This window comes from Eptatretus burgeri, chromosome 3 (assembly GCF_056783735.1).
Source record: "Eptatretus burgeri isolate ZD-2024b chromosome 3, Ebu_testis_v1, whole genome shotgun sequence".
Taxonomy (NCBI): Eukaryota; Metazoa; Chordata; class Myxini; order Myxiniformes; family Myxinidae; genus Eptatretus; species Eptatretus burgeri.
This window is the reverse complement of record NC_140963.1, coordinates 49,087,676-49,104,474: the sequence shown is the minus strand read 5'-3', so window position 1 is coordinate 49,104,474 and position 16,799 is coordinate 49,087,676. Positions and strand designations below refer to the sequence as shown.

The 16,799-nt window shown below is 41.1% G+C and overlaps 1 protein-coding gene across 6 annotated transcripts in view; it reads left to right on the top strand.

Moving 5' to 3' along the window:
• MYLK (myosin light chain kinase) overlaps positions 1–16,799 on the top strand; it is a 213,325-nt gene that overhangs the window by 137,447 nt on the left and 59,079 nt on the right. For all 6 annotated transcript variants that reach the window (XM_085873203.1, XM_085873200.1, XM_085873199.1 and 3 more), the window contains 3 exons: positions 10,733–10,783; positions 11,983–12,110; positions 16,477–16,630. In XM_085873203.1, coding sequence (XP_085729329.1) covers positions 10,733–10,783; positions 11,983–12,110; positions 16,477–16,630 — 333 coding nt within the window. The remainder of the gene's footprint in view (positions 1–10,732; positions 10,784–11,982; positions 12,111–16,476; positions 16,631–16,799) is intronic.

Below are 16,799 nucleotides of genomic sequence, written 5' to 3'. Positions count from 1 at the left end.
TGCCTTCAGGTCATCTAGTTTCGGTTAATTTCCAGACAGTATAAATGTCATCCCAGTGCTTCACAAATGGGATCCATCCATCCATCGGTATCATCCCCTGTGCAGAGCATTGGTGCTGCCAAAGCAGTCTCCTTGGCTATTGGGTACAATCCTGGATGGGTTGCCACTCCGACACAGGATACCAGCAATCTGGCACTCATTTTGTTGACTTCCGAAGGATGACAGGCTGAGTCAACCCCACCTGGTATTAATTCAACAGCCAAGCAGGATTTTAACTCAGGACCCGAGGATCCCAAGCCAACCACTCTCGCCATTAAACCAACACCAGGCATACACGTGGGATGCTGCATCATCAAGTACGTTTCCCTTCAGAGGAGGAATCAAACGAGGATGTTCCATCTACCGTCGTACTGTTCATTGTATGCCTGTGTGCAGGCAAAACTTGTCAGTTTTAATTCGTGCATCCTGGTGTGTAACTTGAGGTCCCTGTTTATCAGTTTCTCTGTTCCATCAGGATATGATAGAGTCATGGTGAGAACATTTCTGTAACTGGTAACTCCAAACTCACTTCTACCTTGGTCGCACTCCACGCCATTCTGTTGCACGGAGGATTACCGATCCGTATGTGAACCGAATCACCTGCCCAAGGGAGCATTTATGTAATCACCGAAATTATCATGGTCATGCCACTGTGTAAATCTATGATTCACTTACTATTGAGCATGTTTTTTTTTTGGAACCTGATACACATTGACAAGAATGGTGGGTGGATACAGACCATGTCATGTTCATGCCATAAACCACTTGAAAGACATCATTATGAGTACAGTGCTGAAAACCAACACCTACCCCTGCACTCCAAAGGAAACTCTTAGGAAGGTAGTTATTCTTGAGAGGTAGGCATATTAATGTCCTTTTTGCTCTTGGGCAAGTAGTTATTCACTATTTATTTACAAGGTAAGTTGGCAACATTTCAGTGATCCGACGTTGCGATTTTGCAATACTGTTGCAACATATTTGCTAATGTCGCATTTTAAAAACACATTAGAGAATGCACATTGCACCTCTTTTTCTTTTTTTATTTATTTGTTTAAAAAAATTTACAGGGGCTCAAACACATTATTTCAGACTTTGCTTATAAAGAGCTGGAGACCCTGGTGGAGCAATTCAGGCTTATGTTAAAGTTTTCATGAACAGATCCCCACTAAAAGGCAGAAGAGTAGACCACCAAGTGATCAAACATTTCCAGCCAACCTGATTGGCTGGCACACCTCAAACAGGTCATCTGGTAAAAAAACAAAATTGCAAATACTCTGAAGAATACCCCCAAAATCTTTGCCATTTAGCTCTTCAGAAGATTGTGGAAAAGGTTTCTATCAAAAGAAGCAGATTAAGAGTAACTGTGGCGGTCTACCCAAGACAATTGATGGCATCCTGTCATTCCTTCTCAACTCACTCAACATCAATGACTTTTACCCTCAAAAAATAATAGAGTTATAAATTAATCTTGGGCAGAAACAAAACCATCCAATCGACATGGAAGGCAGAAGTGATGGCGAAGAGAAGCAGCGCACAATCATGTGCATGCTATTCATTCGGACATATGAGGAAGCATTACTTAGGGAGCTGAATTTAGGGAAAAATATAAACTTTGCTCATAGGCAGGACTCTGTCTGCAACGTGAAATGTGTCATTGAAATTGTCTTTTAAACATAATTTTCAACATTTAAATGAAAGAGTTGCAATTTCAAAATGGTTAACCATAATTATTCTGCTCCTGAATGCAAATGAGACTCACGGAAATATAGGGAATATGAGAATATAGGGAAATATCCATTGATATGTGTCGGGTTCCAATAATTTCCTGTTAATACAAGCTAGCGGAACCAGTGGATATCGCACACACATACACACACACAGACGGACACCACTCCTTTTATTAATTTATCTTGTGGCCCCAGAACCAAATAAAAATAGATTTTTATAGTGGCACTCACAGCCCATGTTGCTCCAAATTCCACGCCTCCTCCAAAACATGATGAACAAGAAAAAGAGCAATCGGAGATTGCAGACCCTCGCCAGGACTTCTTTTGAGTGATGTATATTTTTTTAATAAGTTTTAGGGTAAATCCAATATGGCTGCCAAATCATGTGTCCTGGGATATCATATGTGAACCGTATGTTACTCATGGATAGGCGGTCATACGTGTAAAGTTTTGCCTCGATCTGTTCAGCCATTTCAGAGAAGAACATTTTTGAAGGTTTTTTTTTTTTTTTTTAACAATACGGCTGCCGAATCATGTGACCGATGACGTCATGATTTTTTTTTTTTCTGTTCAGCATTTTATCACGAGATGACCCTCAAAAATGTTCATACTGATGAGATGTGGTATTTAACATATATAATTATGACGTCATAACGAGGGCATCTATGATGTCATAAAAACCCACATTCATTCCCCATGAGGAGTACTTGCTAGGTGCCAAGTTTCAATTTTTTCCTTGGTGTGGTTTCAGAGATAGAGGTCCAAAGTTTTTCCAATATGGCTGCCACACCACGTGACCTATGACGTCATAATTATCATGACAACATTTCACATGAGTAGGCGCACCAATGGTGAAAATTTCTTCTCGATCCGACAAGCGTTTGCGGAGAAAAACACAAACGTTCTGTGCTGACAAACAGACAGACAAACAAACAGACAGACAAGCCGGTAGGTGGCGATGGGTCGCCGAGCATGGAAACTATAAGATATAGAGCAAAATGGATGTCATATAGCGGATAGAAAATCACCTTAAGATTATGCATATCAAATCTCATCTAGTTCCATCTGCTGATAACTACTCCGTATCCATTTGAATGAAAAGTACCGAAAATGCGGTTAGAAATCGGAAATCCCCAGAGTTCGAGGGGGTGCTGTGGGTGAACAAAGATCTAAATCGAAAATCCGGCTCGATCGTTTGTGCACAATGTATTCCAGACGATTAGTGTGAATTTTCATGACCATCCGACCATAACCCTAGGAGGAGTAGCATTTGGCGCGAAGGCACCTCCAGCTCTCGCATATTATCGATTTTTGCACTAATTGACCTTTGACCCCTTACCGAAGCGAAATCGGTCAATATGTCCTGAGGCAAAGTTGTAGTACTCATTGACTACCATAAACCTGCAAAGTTTCATTCATATCAATGCACTCACCTGGTCGCTAGGGGGCCTTCAATTTTCGCCAATTTTCGCGCATGCCCTAATTGTAGGGGGCACTGTGGGTAAAGTATTCCATATATCACAAAAACCAGAATATATTTGATAGAGCATCACCTGTAGACCAATCCTGCCAAATTTCGTAACCCTACTTGGGATAATGGCTTTCGGAATTGATTTCGCGTGAACGGTACCGATTTTGAAGGTTTTTCGGTTGTTGCTGGGGAACCAAAATGTCCCTAGCAACCATCACAATTTCCAAAGCACGAGGTCATAAGGTGTACCTACCACCAGAGTTTGGTCAAAATCCGCCCACGTTTACTACCAATTATGCTGATGACAAACGAACAAACATACAAACAAACAGACAGAATTACTGACAATAAGGGTCACCTATTTCGGTGACCCAACAGACAAACAAACAAACAAACGGACCCAAATGCAATACCCTCTCCTCTGGCGAGGGTAAAAATAATGATCATCATTTTAAACTTACTCTGTGCATTGACAACCCCCAGATATGACCTTCCTATTGGTGTTAAGAAGCAACAAAACTAGATACGATGTCTTTCCTGGATAGTCTACAATCTACATCGATGTGGGTAATAACTGCATTGGCTTTCCAATTGAAGATGTCCATTAAATAAATCATCAACCTCGCCACGTTCACACGAGGTAATCCCACAAGGTTCAAAGTCCACTCCATGGCAGTGATGGTCAAAGGATTTTGCAGAACACACCAGTCTACTAACCTTCGGGCCTTCAGGCCACGTCCTCGGGAGTTTGCAGTTTGAGAAGCTGCAAGATATTAGCTTTTGGGTGAGTTCAGAAAGTTCTCCAACTCTTCCAGTATGAAAAGGCACACCCCTTTCTCACAGATACGTTTTCAAGTATTTCTGGCTTCCTTGAGAAGATTTATGAGCCGTTTTAGGTAACAATCCTTATCTGGCACACACGATCTACGTACTTCATCTTGCTCCGAACAGCACCGTTTCCTGGCGTTTCTGTGCATGCACAACGGGCATTCTGGGCCAGATTACGTCATTTTGAAAGTCACATATTTTAACACAATCTGTCGGTGCAAGAACTCATGTACTACTTGCCTTTTGCGTATTGCCATGAACAGTGGTCTCAAAATTCGTCCCAAGTCTACAATTATGTACCATCGGCCTAATGTTACAAAAGACCACTGCCAAGCCGCTAAGTTTTTCCTTATCCACTGCTAAGCTTTCACTGCTGTATGGGGGATGCACTTTTATAAGAAAATCCGACAATCAGCATTGCCAGTGAAACCAGAACCTTTCACATTATTATCATCTTTATCCATACCTGCCCTGTGACTCTACTTTTGGAATGTCCAGTGGGGGCGAGCACTGCTGACACATCTGCACTCTTGGAGAAGTCAATAATGTGCCTACACAGTGGGAGAAGGGATTTTGCAATCTCACGTGTGTGTGTGTGTGTGTGTCTGTCTGTCTGTCTGTCTGTCTGTCCATCTGGGCTGTAACTTTTTTGCCATTTGAGCTTTGGTCATCAAATTTTCAACAAAGCTTAATCTAGCTATAATTCCGGCAATGTGTGTGTGTGTGTGTGCGTGTGTGTGCGTGTGTGTGCGTGTGTGTGTGTGCGTGTGTGTGTGTGTGTGTGTGTGTGTGACCGCTGTTTCTCGACAACCACTGGTCCGATCTAAATTGAAACTTGCCAGGTATATTGCTGGGGACCTGAGTATGTGCCTTTTCAAGGTTTGATATTAATCGGACAAGTGGTTCCCAAGTTATGGCCATTTATTTACCAAACCAATGGCAGGACACGTTGCTGCGTAGGTGTGGCCGTTGGGGAAGAGATCCTCAGCCGCGTCCCCCATTACGGGTTACAACGTATGGACTTCCGGATAGTGATGACTTAGTGTATTCTAATAATTTCTCGATTTCTTATGCGCATTTATCGATAAACACAATGCCCCAATCCAGTCGTCGTTTACGAGAGCGAAGGAACGGCCTGTGTGGTTGTTTGATTTTTTTGTTTGTTTTTTTGCACGTACTGCCACGTACGTACGGCCTTGCACATACGGGCACGCGAGAGCGAAGGAACGGCCTGTGTGGTTGTTGTTTCTGGCACACAGTTTGAAAGTTGTTTTTTTTCCAAGTACGGCCACGCACATACGGCCACCCACTAGTTATAAGAATATGGAGAAAACAAATTAATAATTTGGTCAAAAGGTCCACAGGTCAAAGGTCAGCGTGACATGAAATGGTCAATTTTGTCTGTGTGTCTGTCCAGGCTGTAACTTTTTTTTTACCATTTGAGCTTTTGTCATCAAATTTTTAACAAGGCTTTATTATGAAAATATGGAGAAGACAAATTAAGAATTTTGTCAAAATGTCAAAGGTACCGTTTAGCATACGGAAGAAGAAGTCCAAATACAAAGCAGACGGCCTTTGCATTTTCAGATGTTTTCTAGTTCATATTTTGAAAGGTTTACCCAGCTGGTCTTAAAACAATGACTGCTTCCTCTGCTGTCTTTGGAATCGTCAAAATGGGGGGGGGGGGGCACTCATCCCCTTCCCACACCAGCACATCTCACTATAGAGTTATAACTGAGATCTTTATTATTATTTTTTTTTAAATAGCTTTGGAACAACAGATTAGTAGTGCCTCAGCTGTTGAATCTCAGTGATAGTTTTTCCTTTTTTCATAATCCATCAATACAGTGATATTTTTGCATCAAGCAGTTTGTTTTGTGTAAGGGTTGATATGTGCTCTCTGTCGCAATTGATTTTGTATCAATTCTGATTAATTTCATTCTATGAGGTGAACAAATTACTTGTCTGTTTCAATTTAGCCTTGATGGCAAGATGCACACATGCTCCTGCCTTGACTTTGGTTATTGTGTTCACAACACTTCTATTCTCTCCAAGGGTCAATAGCGGAGCTCATTTTTAATGTACTCACCGAAACTTCCACCCACAGTGGTGTTGAATATTAGTAATTAAATTGTCCTCTGAGCAGCAGGAGACTGTGCAATTGTGTGTGTCAGTGTGTCTGTCCAGGACATAGCATTTCTACCATTTGAGCTTTTGTCATCAATTTTTCAACAAACCCTTATTATGAGTATACTAGCAGAAAAGCCCGTCAAAATGATGGGCGACCCTTCTGTATTTTCACACTATTCAGCCTTGTAAACTTGGGCTAACATCGAAATTACCAACAAAAACAGTAATTTATTACACAAATTGCTCATCCCTTTATTTGGGTGGTGGAAAGGCCACAGTTGCTGCCACGATCGTTCCCGAAAATAACCCGGGTTACCTCCATGAAGCCAAAACGTGCCTACTCCATACGTGCATATATGATACATTGTAGTTTATAGCTCAGATAATTCCAATTGCACTGGTCCATGGACTGACAACAGAGGCCTGAGGCCGAGTAGCATAATATGCGCCTTGACAAGGTGGCGGACGTATGATTTTTTCTTTCTTTCAGGAGACGGTAATTGTGAGTGGAGTCGAGCCAGCTGTCCAACCAATGTGGCAGTCAGTCTGAGTCAGTCTCACACATAGGGGTCAGTCACACAGAGTCAGTCTGAGTCAGTCTCACACTCACACAATGGGGCAGAGTCAGTCTGACCCACACACACACATGCATACATAGTCCAAAAACTAACTTGCTTTTATATATACCAGCAAGTTGCCTGTGCCCACATGGGATTCCAAATGGGGTAGAGATGTGGGTGGCAAAAATGCAAATGGCATCTTCTGTCATCGAGCCAGCAAGTTGGGAGCAACAATTCAGATTTATTGCCACATGTGATGTAATTTAAATGCTCGAATGGCATTTGAAAGTGTTTGTTCGACATATGGAGATTTTTGATGCCTCAGGTCTGGAATAAAAATTTGTATTGGTGTCAAACCCAGTGACCAATAGCAAATTAATAGTGGGATTACATGGAGAAAACGAATTAATAATTGGGTTAAAATGTCTAAGGACGGATGCAGTGAGTATAAATCGGCCTTAATAGCCCGTCCACCGTGCATTAGCACAAGATGGCCGGGTTTTTTTTTTAGTCCCTTCGATATTTCTTTATTTATTTACCATTTGAACTTCAACTGTGTTTGTCCAGGCCATAACTTTTTTTTAGCATTTTAGTTTTTTTTCATCAAATTTTCAACAAATCTTTATTATGAGAATTTGGAGAACACTAATTTATAAAATTTACTTTTGTTCTTTTCATCAAGTTTCGTTTGAGTACCAAGCGGATACGGGATGGACTTTGTATTTTGAGATGCTTTCTATTTTCTGTTTTGATGGGTGGCAGCAAAGGTTGTTTCATTGGGAAGCACGCAGTCATTTGAGGGTATGTTCAGAAACTGACCTACCTGTATTCATAGGGGTTATGAAGATGTTCTTCAAAATGTTTTATTGGAGTTGGGTGGGGAGGTGGGAGGGGGGTGGAAGAGTGCATCTTCAAAATTATTTGAATGAAGGGTTACGTAGGTGCTTCATTTGTTACAGGATTGAAAAGTGAGACCCTTTTCAGGGTTTTGTTTTATCTGTTCGTACTTTCACATTATATTTCATTACTTTAGCATTTATTGTAAGTGATCATTGATTTGATTTCAGTCTTTATTTAATACCAGCAAATACCACTCACCACTTCGCTGACGGGAACACGAAAGGTGGGGGGGGGGGGAGAGAGAGAAAATGAGGAGAGAGAGGGGGGGAGAGTGAGGATGTGGAGGGGAAAAGAGAGAGGAGGGAGGGGCAGTGAGGAGGGGTGTGGGAAGGGAAGGCAGCGTGAGGTGAAAGGAAGGGAAGGCAGCCGTGTGGTGGAGCATCAGTTATGATTCATACCGTCTCATCAAAATTATTCTGCATCGAATAACAGTGAAGATGGAAACAAAATAATGTTTGAAATCCATTTTGTACCAGTCATAATAGAAATACCACCCAGAGACGAAATGCCGAGACACATCTGGAGACAAAACCCGCCAGACGTGTTCAGAGACAAACACTGCCTGTACACATCCGGAGCCAAACTCCCATCTGGGAGGAGAGAGGAGGGGGGGGGGTTAAATAACGGCTGGACAAGTCCTGAGATGATCACCGCACAAACATGTCCGGAGACAAACAGGCACAGCCTGGACAGATCTGAAGATGAAAACTGTCTGGAGATAAAAACCACCTGGACACAAACACCATCCAGGCACTTCCAGAGACAAAGACCGTCCGGACATAATCACCGCCCAGACACATCTGGTGACACAGAGAGAGAGAGAGAGAGAGAGAGAGAGAGAGAGAGAGAGAGAGAGAGAGAGAGAGAGAGAGAGAGAGAGAGAGAGAGAGAGAGAGAGAGAGAGAGAGAGAGAGAGATGAGAGAGATGAGAGAGATGAGAGAGATGAGAGAGATGAGAGAGATGAGAGAGATGAGAGAGATGAGAGAGATGAGAGAGATGAGAGAGATGAGAGAGATGAGAGAGATGAGAGAGATGAGAGAGATGAGAGAGATGAGAGATGAGATAGCAGAGAGAAAATGTTATGCTTTAGGAACAACACACACACACACGCATATATATTAATGCTTGGCTGATTTTTCAGCAGTAGGTGTGATTACCGATTACAGAATGTACTGTGTACAATCCAAAAACCTTGAGTCGCTTTCACCATTGTTTTGGGGAAATTTCAATAAACAAATTTAAAAACAACATTGCATTTATACAAATGTTTCACGGAGATGTGCATAAACATTAATCTTTATAAACAGCTGTGTGTGACAGGTGGAAAAAATGTGGCTTGATAATTTAGAAAACACGTTAATTTGGCAATCAGCTCAGAAATCGGGTGTTATCAAATATATTTAGCTTATTTGCACAAAGAGAAACATATAACCTTTGTAAAGCACACACGATAACCAACTGCTTTAGAAACAGTCATGAGGACGAAGGAAAACCTGTTATGACCTCCATAAGATACAGGATCAAACTTTGCCACCACGGAACCCATAACAGGTGTGGCATGTCCACACATCCACGGGGAGTCCATCTACCGCATCCAAATCCAAAAAAAAGAAAAAAACCACAAAAAAGCTGAAAAGGAGTACACATCCAAAGCTATCCATACGTACCATGTCCGTGTGTGCTGTATACGTACATCTACCTTGTATAGCAACTGCCGACTGTACATCCCAATCAGGACACGAAATGTCCAGCTGTTGACTGTAGGGTGCTCGGCAAGTGGCTTAAACATCCAAGCAAGCACTCCAATGGAACGCCTGGCTTAGCAAGTGATTACCCATTGCCATCAATAAACCCATGCACCCGGAAATGCCCAAGCAATGCTGGATTGGACAAATAAACACTTTTTTTTAGCAGTCGGAATTACTGCTAAGTTCAATTCTGGAGCTTCAATTTTGTAATTCGGCTTAATTTAAGAGATTCTAGAGGTTATTGCATGTGCGGAAATGAAAGTCACATGCTAGCATCTCCAGGCGTTTATAAGTATTGCAATGTACCGATCGATTTGTAGGAAAATGTGATGACGAGTGAGGTGAGAAGAGTGATGTGTGATGATGAGTGAGGATTGTGAAAAAAAAACTTTATCGTTAAGAAATCGTTGCGGCCTGTTTCAAGTCATGGCATGGTTGAGCAGGCCAAATAACATGGTGGCTTCAGAACCCAGCAATGTTACCCAGGAAATGCCTTAAGACCCCACAGAGAGTAAGGTGGCTGAGGATGTGCCAGATGAAGGATATAATTAAATAAGGCTGTTAATTATGTTTGAAGGGGTGTTTCAATTAACCCAAACACCCAAGTTTCAATCTTGCACTTCCTTGGAGTTCCATGCAAAGTTAGTATGCAAGCAAAGTTACAGGCTGCTAGGTTTCATGATTTGGAGTTATAGTGGAGACACACGCACACATGCACGCACGCACACACACACACACACACACACACACACACACACGCACACATGCACGCACGCACGCGCGCGCGCGCACACACACGCACACACACACACACACACTGACATTTATTAGTGTAGGTAATGATTATAGAAAGTTGCCACGTGGCATTTTCAACCAGATATATTCACGTTTTGCACTTATGAGGACATTGTTGTCGGATTGCCGTGTAATCGTGCTAACAAATATCTCTGAATATTTTGCATTTCCAGAAATATATTTATGGGCCTGTGTTTGTCTGCGTGCGTAAATAGTGGCATGATCATATCGACAGCCCTTTGTGTGCTTTGATAGCAGAGTTCCTAGCAAAGCTTGCAACGACAAAGAGAGTACAAACAAGCAAACTGAACAACGACCAGAACATGAGAGAATGACACGGAAAGTACTTCAGGCACGTCGGTGCAGCAATTCAAATCTCAACAAAGTTATAAAACAGAAAAGGTTGTTAAGCGAGAGAAGCCTACCATTGCAAGTTGGGAATGTTGTTTATTAACTTGAGTTACTTTTTATTCTATCAATCTCACGCACCGGTGGGGAAGCACTGCTGTTGTATCTGTCTTCTATTTTTGCAGATGTTGTTATTCCAAAGAAGAAACAAACACCAAAGGGCACATCAACTCAAGGTAATTCAAACAATGGAAATTACGCATACTGGGACAATTGCAGGACATATTGAAACTGCGAGTGCAAGAAAGGATGAAAAGGCATTTATTTGCTACTTATAGAACGCAAGATGCACTTCACAAGTACAAATATGGTAGCATCTTGGTTCATTTCAAACACGAGGTGAAGAACTTGTCTTGGTGAAGTTCCAAAACGCTTTGCTGTAACTAATCAAGGCATGTCACCACGAAACACGTGTTCATTTTAATATTTTTGTGATGGCACATTTTGGGAGCCCAATTTTTAGTTTGCTGGAATTTTCTGACAGTTTTGTTGCCCTCTCTGTACGGTGATCTTTGTGAGAGGGCAAACTGCGAATGCTGAGCTTCCTTGGTGCTCTGTGTGGATGTTTATTTATTTTAGGGTTTCTTTAACGTTGTCACAGCACATATCAATGTGTCGGTTTTCTTATTAATTTATTAATGCTCTATTGGTTCACGAGTCAGTAAGTGACCACTATATTCGTTATGGGTGTCTGTCTGTCTGTCTGTCTGTCTGTCTGTCTGTCCCGAGCACAGCTCCGTGGGTTTTGATCCGATCTTGATAAAATTTGGGTGGGAGGTTTATATCATGATCTAGTTGTGTTTTCCTGAGAATGGGCGTGCTGCGTCCATTATGGGTGGAGCCACGCCCAGAAAACATGTGTTTTTAGGGGGTAGCTGGTTTCAAGTTACATCTTCTCTGAGGGGGTTTGTCGAATCTGGCAGGGGTTTTGATATTTGGTTAGCCCAATGGCACCTGCATAGCCCCACGGAGCTTGATTTTTCATTTTCGTCCCTAGGTCAAGGTCACAAAGTCACGAACTTAGAAAATATCCAAAAAATCAATAAATTGGGCATCGAGCTCCGAGGGTTTTCAACTGTTTCGAATGAAAGTTGGTATGGTATGGGAACTTTAATGCACACCAGCTAATGTAGGCAGACGTGCTGGTTTTCCTGCATGACATCTGACCGACTTTGTATCACCAGAATGTACACCAGGTTTTTGCCTTTTTGCATCAACACCGCAGATTGTTTCAGTCACCACCAACGACAATGCTTAAGTTTTTGCTCGACTAAGCAAAAACACTGATGGATTAGCTTGTTACTGTGAATAAGTGTTCTGACTCGCAATTAAAGGTATTATTTATTTTCACTCGTCCATGCCATATCTGTTCCAGGAAGTCCTCCACAGGTGCTGAAGAGCCCCAACGACATGCGTGTGCAAGCTGGTAATACAGTATTCCTGGAGTGCTGTTTGGCAGGCACCCCTCCGCTCAAAGGCACCTGGTTCAAATTCAGAAAGGAAGTGAGTGTCTCAAATCACATCCACGCACCGTTAGGAATAAATGCTACAAACGATATAAATTGAATCAGTTGTCAATTTAAATAGAATCATGTGTTAAGGTATACGAAAGCATTAAAATGTGATTGCAGCAACACACTGCTGTATTTTGTAACAGCAACGATGTGTCTGCAAGTAATTTTGAGAAACTACACTTATTTTTTGTTCACTGTATGCTGCAGGACTAACCTTTTTAGACTTGGAATTTTCAATGATTGTGATGTCACTGCTCCACCTTCAAAGCTCAGAATACGTTGTGCGATTTTTCCTTGAAGGGTAGTTGCTGCAAAACATTTGTTATGAAGGAGTACAATAGTTAGTCTTGCCAGTGCGATGGATAGTAACAAGCAACTTTTAGCAATGCACAAAGAGAAACACAAATTTTACACACAAATCCGGATATCCGACTACTATAATTTTTAAAGTGATTCTTCACCATTGAGAGGGGGCCAAAATGATATGTTGGATGATATCTCAAAACGTATTGGGCCAGATATGTTCTCGTGGATCAGGCATTACGTGGTGGAGGTATGTGCTCTACCGAGTGCCCTTCTCGTTATTACCATTTTTACCCCACGCTGGTGAAGTGAAAAACGGGGAAAAGCATTTGGTTTACTTTGTCTGTCTGTCTGTGTACAGACATCAGTCTATGATAAAGGAACTACTTAATTTCAATTGAATTTTATATTTTGAATACTGCACTGCACAACAAGAATCGGAACATGAATCTTAACACGAACCTGCAGTTTAGCACTACTGTGGCTCTGAAACTGGCAAATTGTACAGAATCTTGTCATGACTGCTCACTGTACAGAGAGGAGTAAGATAATTGATTTCGTCTGCTTCTCTGTCAGTCAAACAAAATAGAAAATTATTCCAAACGGAAAACTTACTGTTTTAAGGGGAGTCATAAAGGACACAACCAACAGGCACGGATAACTAATTTAATGTGTTAAATAAGGTTGTGTAAAACACGGTGCATCAACAGAGGTAAACTTCTGAAAAAAGGGTTATTTTTTTTCCTCCAGCCTTTAAAACCCTTATTATCCCCAGCCAACCAACGAAGTTGGCGGGGGATATAGAAATGGGTTCCGTCCGTCCGTCACATTTCATTTCCGGAGCTTAACTACAAATCCCCTCAATATATATTTATGAAATTTGGTACACATATCAAGCAAGTGATGAACTGGTGCCTTTTGATATTTTCTTATTGATAGGTCACATGGTTTGGCAGCCATGTTGGATTCAAGAAAAATATTAAATAATGTTTTCTCTGGAATCACATGACCTAACAAAGCGAAACTTTGCAACCATCATCTTCCATCATGTCTGCATACATAGTAAAAATTATGATGCCACAAGTCACATGGTTTGGTGGCCATCTTGGATAGAAAAACACACCTCATCCAATTAACATGAAACTTCACACGTATTCCACTGGAGGATTGGAGGCAGAATGTAAATTTATGATGTCATAGGTCACATGGTTCGTCAGCCATCTTGGATTGAAAATTAATAAATTTTTTAAAATCTTCTTCTCCAGAACGGCTGGACAGATTGAGGCAAAATTTCACATACACTTTCCCCAAGACATCCTTTCAGAAGTTTGTTAATTTCTAATTGATAGGTCACATGGTTTGGTGGCCATATTGAATTTACCCTAAAACCTTCAGACATCTTCTTCTCCAGAACAGCTGGTCAGATCAAGGGGAAACTTCACATACATATTGCACACGCTTAGGGAATATAAGTTTGTTAATCCTCATTTACTATGGCGGGGGATATCGAAGACTTTGTCTTCAATGAATGCTCGTGTTATTTCAATTGAATGAAAATACTTGAACACTGTGGAACACAAATCGCCTTCTTGACACTTTCAAAAACCTTCCGTTTCGCAGTACTTGGACAAAATATTTATTCCGTTTCATGCCCTGAGGGCAAAGTAACTGTGAGATTCAGCACTTAGACAAACATGGCGGTGCCTAGCACTGTTTGTTTAGTGCAAAATGCAAAGCAAGAGTTTAAAAGAGCCTTTCCATGTCCTTTTTCTCAAGACTGCATGGCCTTAGGTGTTTTATGAACTGTCGAGTTATTTTTATTATCTGAACAGCTTGGTCATGTAGAAGCAGTTGGCTGGTTGGTTGTACAGCAATCACAGAATCAGTAAAACAAAAACAAACAAACTCATCAAGCCTCTCACTTTTCAGCGATGAGTTGCGTAATTATTTCTCCTTTACTCCATTATCTTATCCTTTATTTCCAGTTTGCGAACGCCACTGAAAATGAAGACGTGAACGAATCATTGAAATATCGTCAAGTTGGTGGTGTTCTCACCAGCCTTGATACGTGTTCACTTGTTGGTGCACTTGTGAACTTTTATGAACGGATGATTTTTGTGATTACTTATTTCCATCACAAATTAGCTGAAATTCTGCGTTGCATCAGAGGCAATCTTTTGTGAATGCAACAGCCACATAATTGATGGTCATTTAAGATTTCCCTTTTCCTAATTAACAATTGTCTCAAGACGGTTGATTTTAAGACAGCTGTTATTTGCATGCTGACCTTGTTGGCAGTGATAATGTGTAAAAAATAAGTCACTCGACGTCTCGACCTTAAACACACACAAAAAAAAACCAGGGAATATTTACCAGGGGCCATAGCCAAAAGTAATGAAGAGGAGAGTGAGGATAGTAAATTGGAATGAGATACTTACTTTAATGCATTGGAGATTGAGGGATACAGGGATATCGGCAGCACTTGTAGGCAGTTTGTGTGTGGTTGGGTGGTGGTTTCAGGGGTTGTGGTGCAGCATAGGCATGATGGGCCAAATGGCCTTCTCCTGTGCCAAAGTTCCTTTTATATCCTTGATCGAGGTTTGCAATGCTTCCCACAGCAGATGGCCTACATACTCTATCAACATTCCATTCAATTCAGTCATTGTGAATATTGTTTGGATGTTGGTTATTGGTGAAACAATCTGCAAACAAAAAAGCATCTCAAAATGCAAAGCGTCTGCTTTGTGCTCGAACAAAACTCGACAAAAACGACAGTTAACCAAAAAAAAAATGCACATCATCTTAATTTGCATTCTCAATATTCTCATGATAAAGGTTTCTTGAAAATTTGATGACAAAAGCCCAATTGGTAAAAATGTTATGGCCTGGACAGGCACACTAGCTAAATGGTAAATAAATAATGAAACACAGAAGCGATTTTTAAAAAATAAAATGAAATAAATAAATAACGGGGCGTCTTGCGCTTGACGCCCTGCAGCGGGGCTAACAAGGGTCACTATGACTTTGCCCTTTCACATTTTGACCTGATTTTTAAAAATATTTTCTCCATCGTCTCATAATAAAGATCTTTTGAAAATTTGATGACAAAAGCTCAAATAGTAAAAAAAAAAGTTACGGCCTGGACAGACGGACAAACACACACACACACACAGAAGCAATTTCAAAACCTCGTCTCCCGCTGCATGGAGGGACGAGCTAGTTATCGGTAAATAATTATCAGCGAGCACCATCAAGGTGTTTGGCACACCAACGCGTTTACGTGGCTTTTGAGACATAAAGTGCTCAAGCTGAAATAGTTTAGATTGTCTTCATTTGATAGTGGAAGCAATATTGGTGCCATCTCTTGCCACATGGAGTACAATTTTTTCCTCTCTTTTTTTTTTTGTGGAATGTCAAAGGGATTATACACAAATGCAATGGAAGGATGGTGATGGGAGGAGGGGGGGGGTGGTCTCTATATTTTAACTGCATGTGACTTTATGCTGACTTCTTGCAATGAACATCATGAAAATGCATGAATGTTTTTATCTCCAGCATGTTCTTATCTTCTAAATGCTTACTTTAACCAGAGAGTTGGTGTCAAAGCCACCCAAATGCTCGCCTGTTTATACATTTATCGTTTTTAAAAGACTTGTCTTATAATATTTTTTATAAAGTATTTCAGTGAAGTCTGATCCAAATAATTTTAAAGCAATATATGTATTTGTATATTGTAATAAGTAAAAAATAGGGTGGTAGATAAAAACATAAGAAAGGAAATAACTTGCACCAAAAGGTTTAACATTTTCATGCTCACGCTCACGCTCACGCTCGCGCCGGGGATATCGCTATAGCTCTCTGTTCTTCGAACAGGTGAGCGAAAAACTATCACCTTCAAGATTTGCTTTTTTCGTTTTCATGGTCGTTCACCGACACTTCGTTTGCATGACATAACCTCATTGCTGTTATATAATAGTATGAACAATTGCAATCTGTTAAATTGTATCATTTTTGAAAGTGTGTATTTTTTCCTGCATTCATAACTCCATCAGATTGAAGCAAGTGCGAGAATCCAAATTGAGACGACAGAAAAGAAGAGCACGTTATCTATTTCGTGTTCACGGCCTGACGACAGTGGGTGCTACACACTGTTTTTGGAAAACAAGTTTGGTACTGCACAGGTTCCGATGAATGTCACCATCTTGGGTGAGTCGTGCATGTAAAAGCACCATTTCATTGGCATAGATTGTCGTCTCTGTATCGAATTATCTTCGGGCGAAGTAAAATTTCAGCTGTACAGGATTCCACCATGAAGTGTGTTTCAGCAGGGAGAGTTGATGTAGCCGACTCCACTCTCGATGCAGTGTTTGCGTCA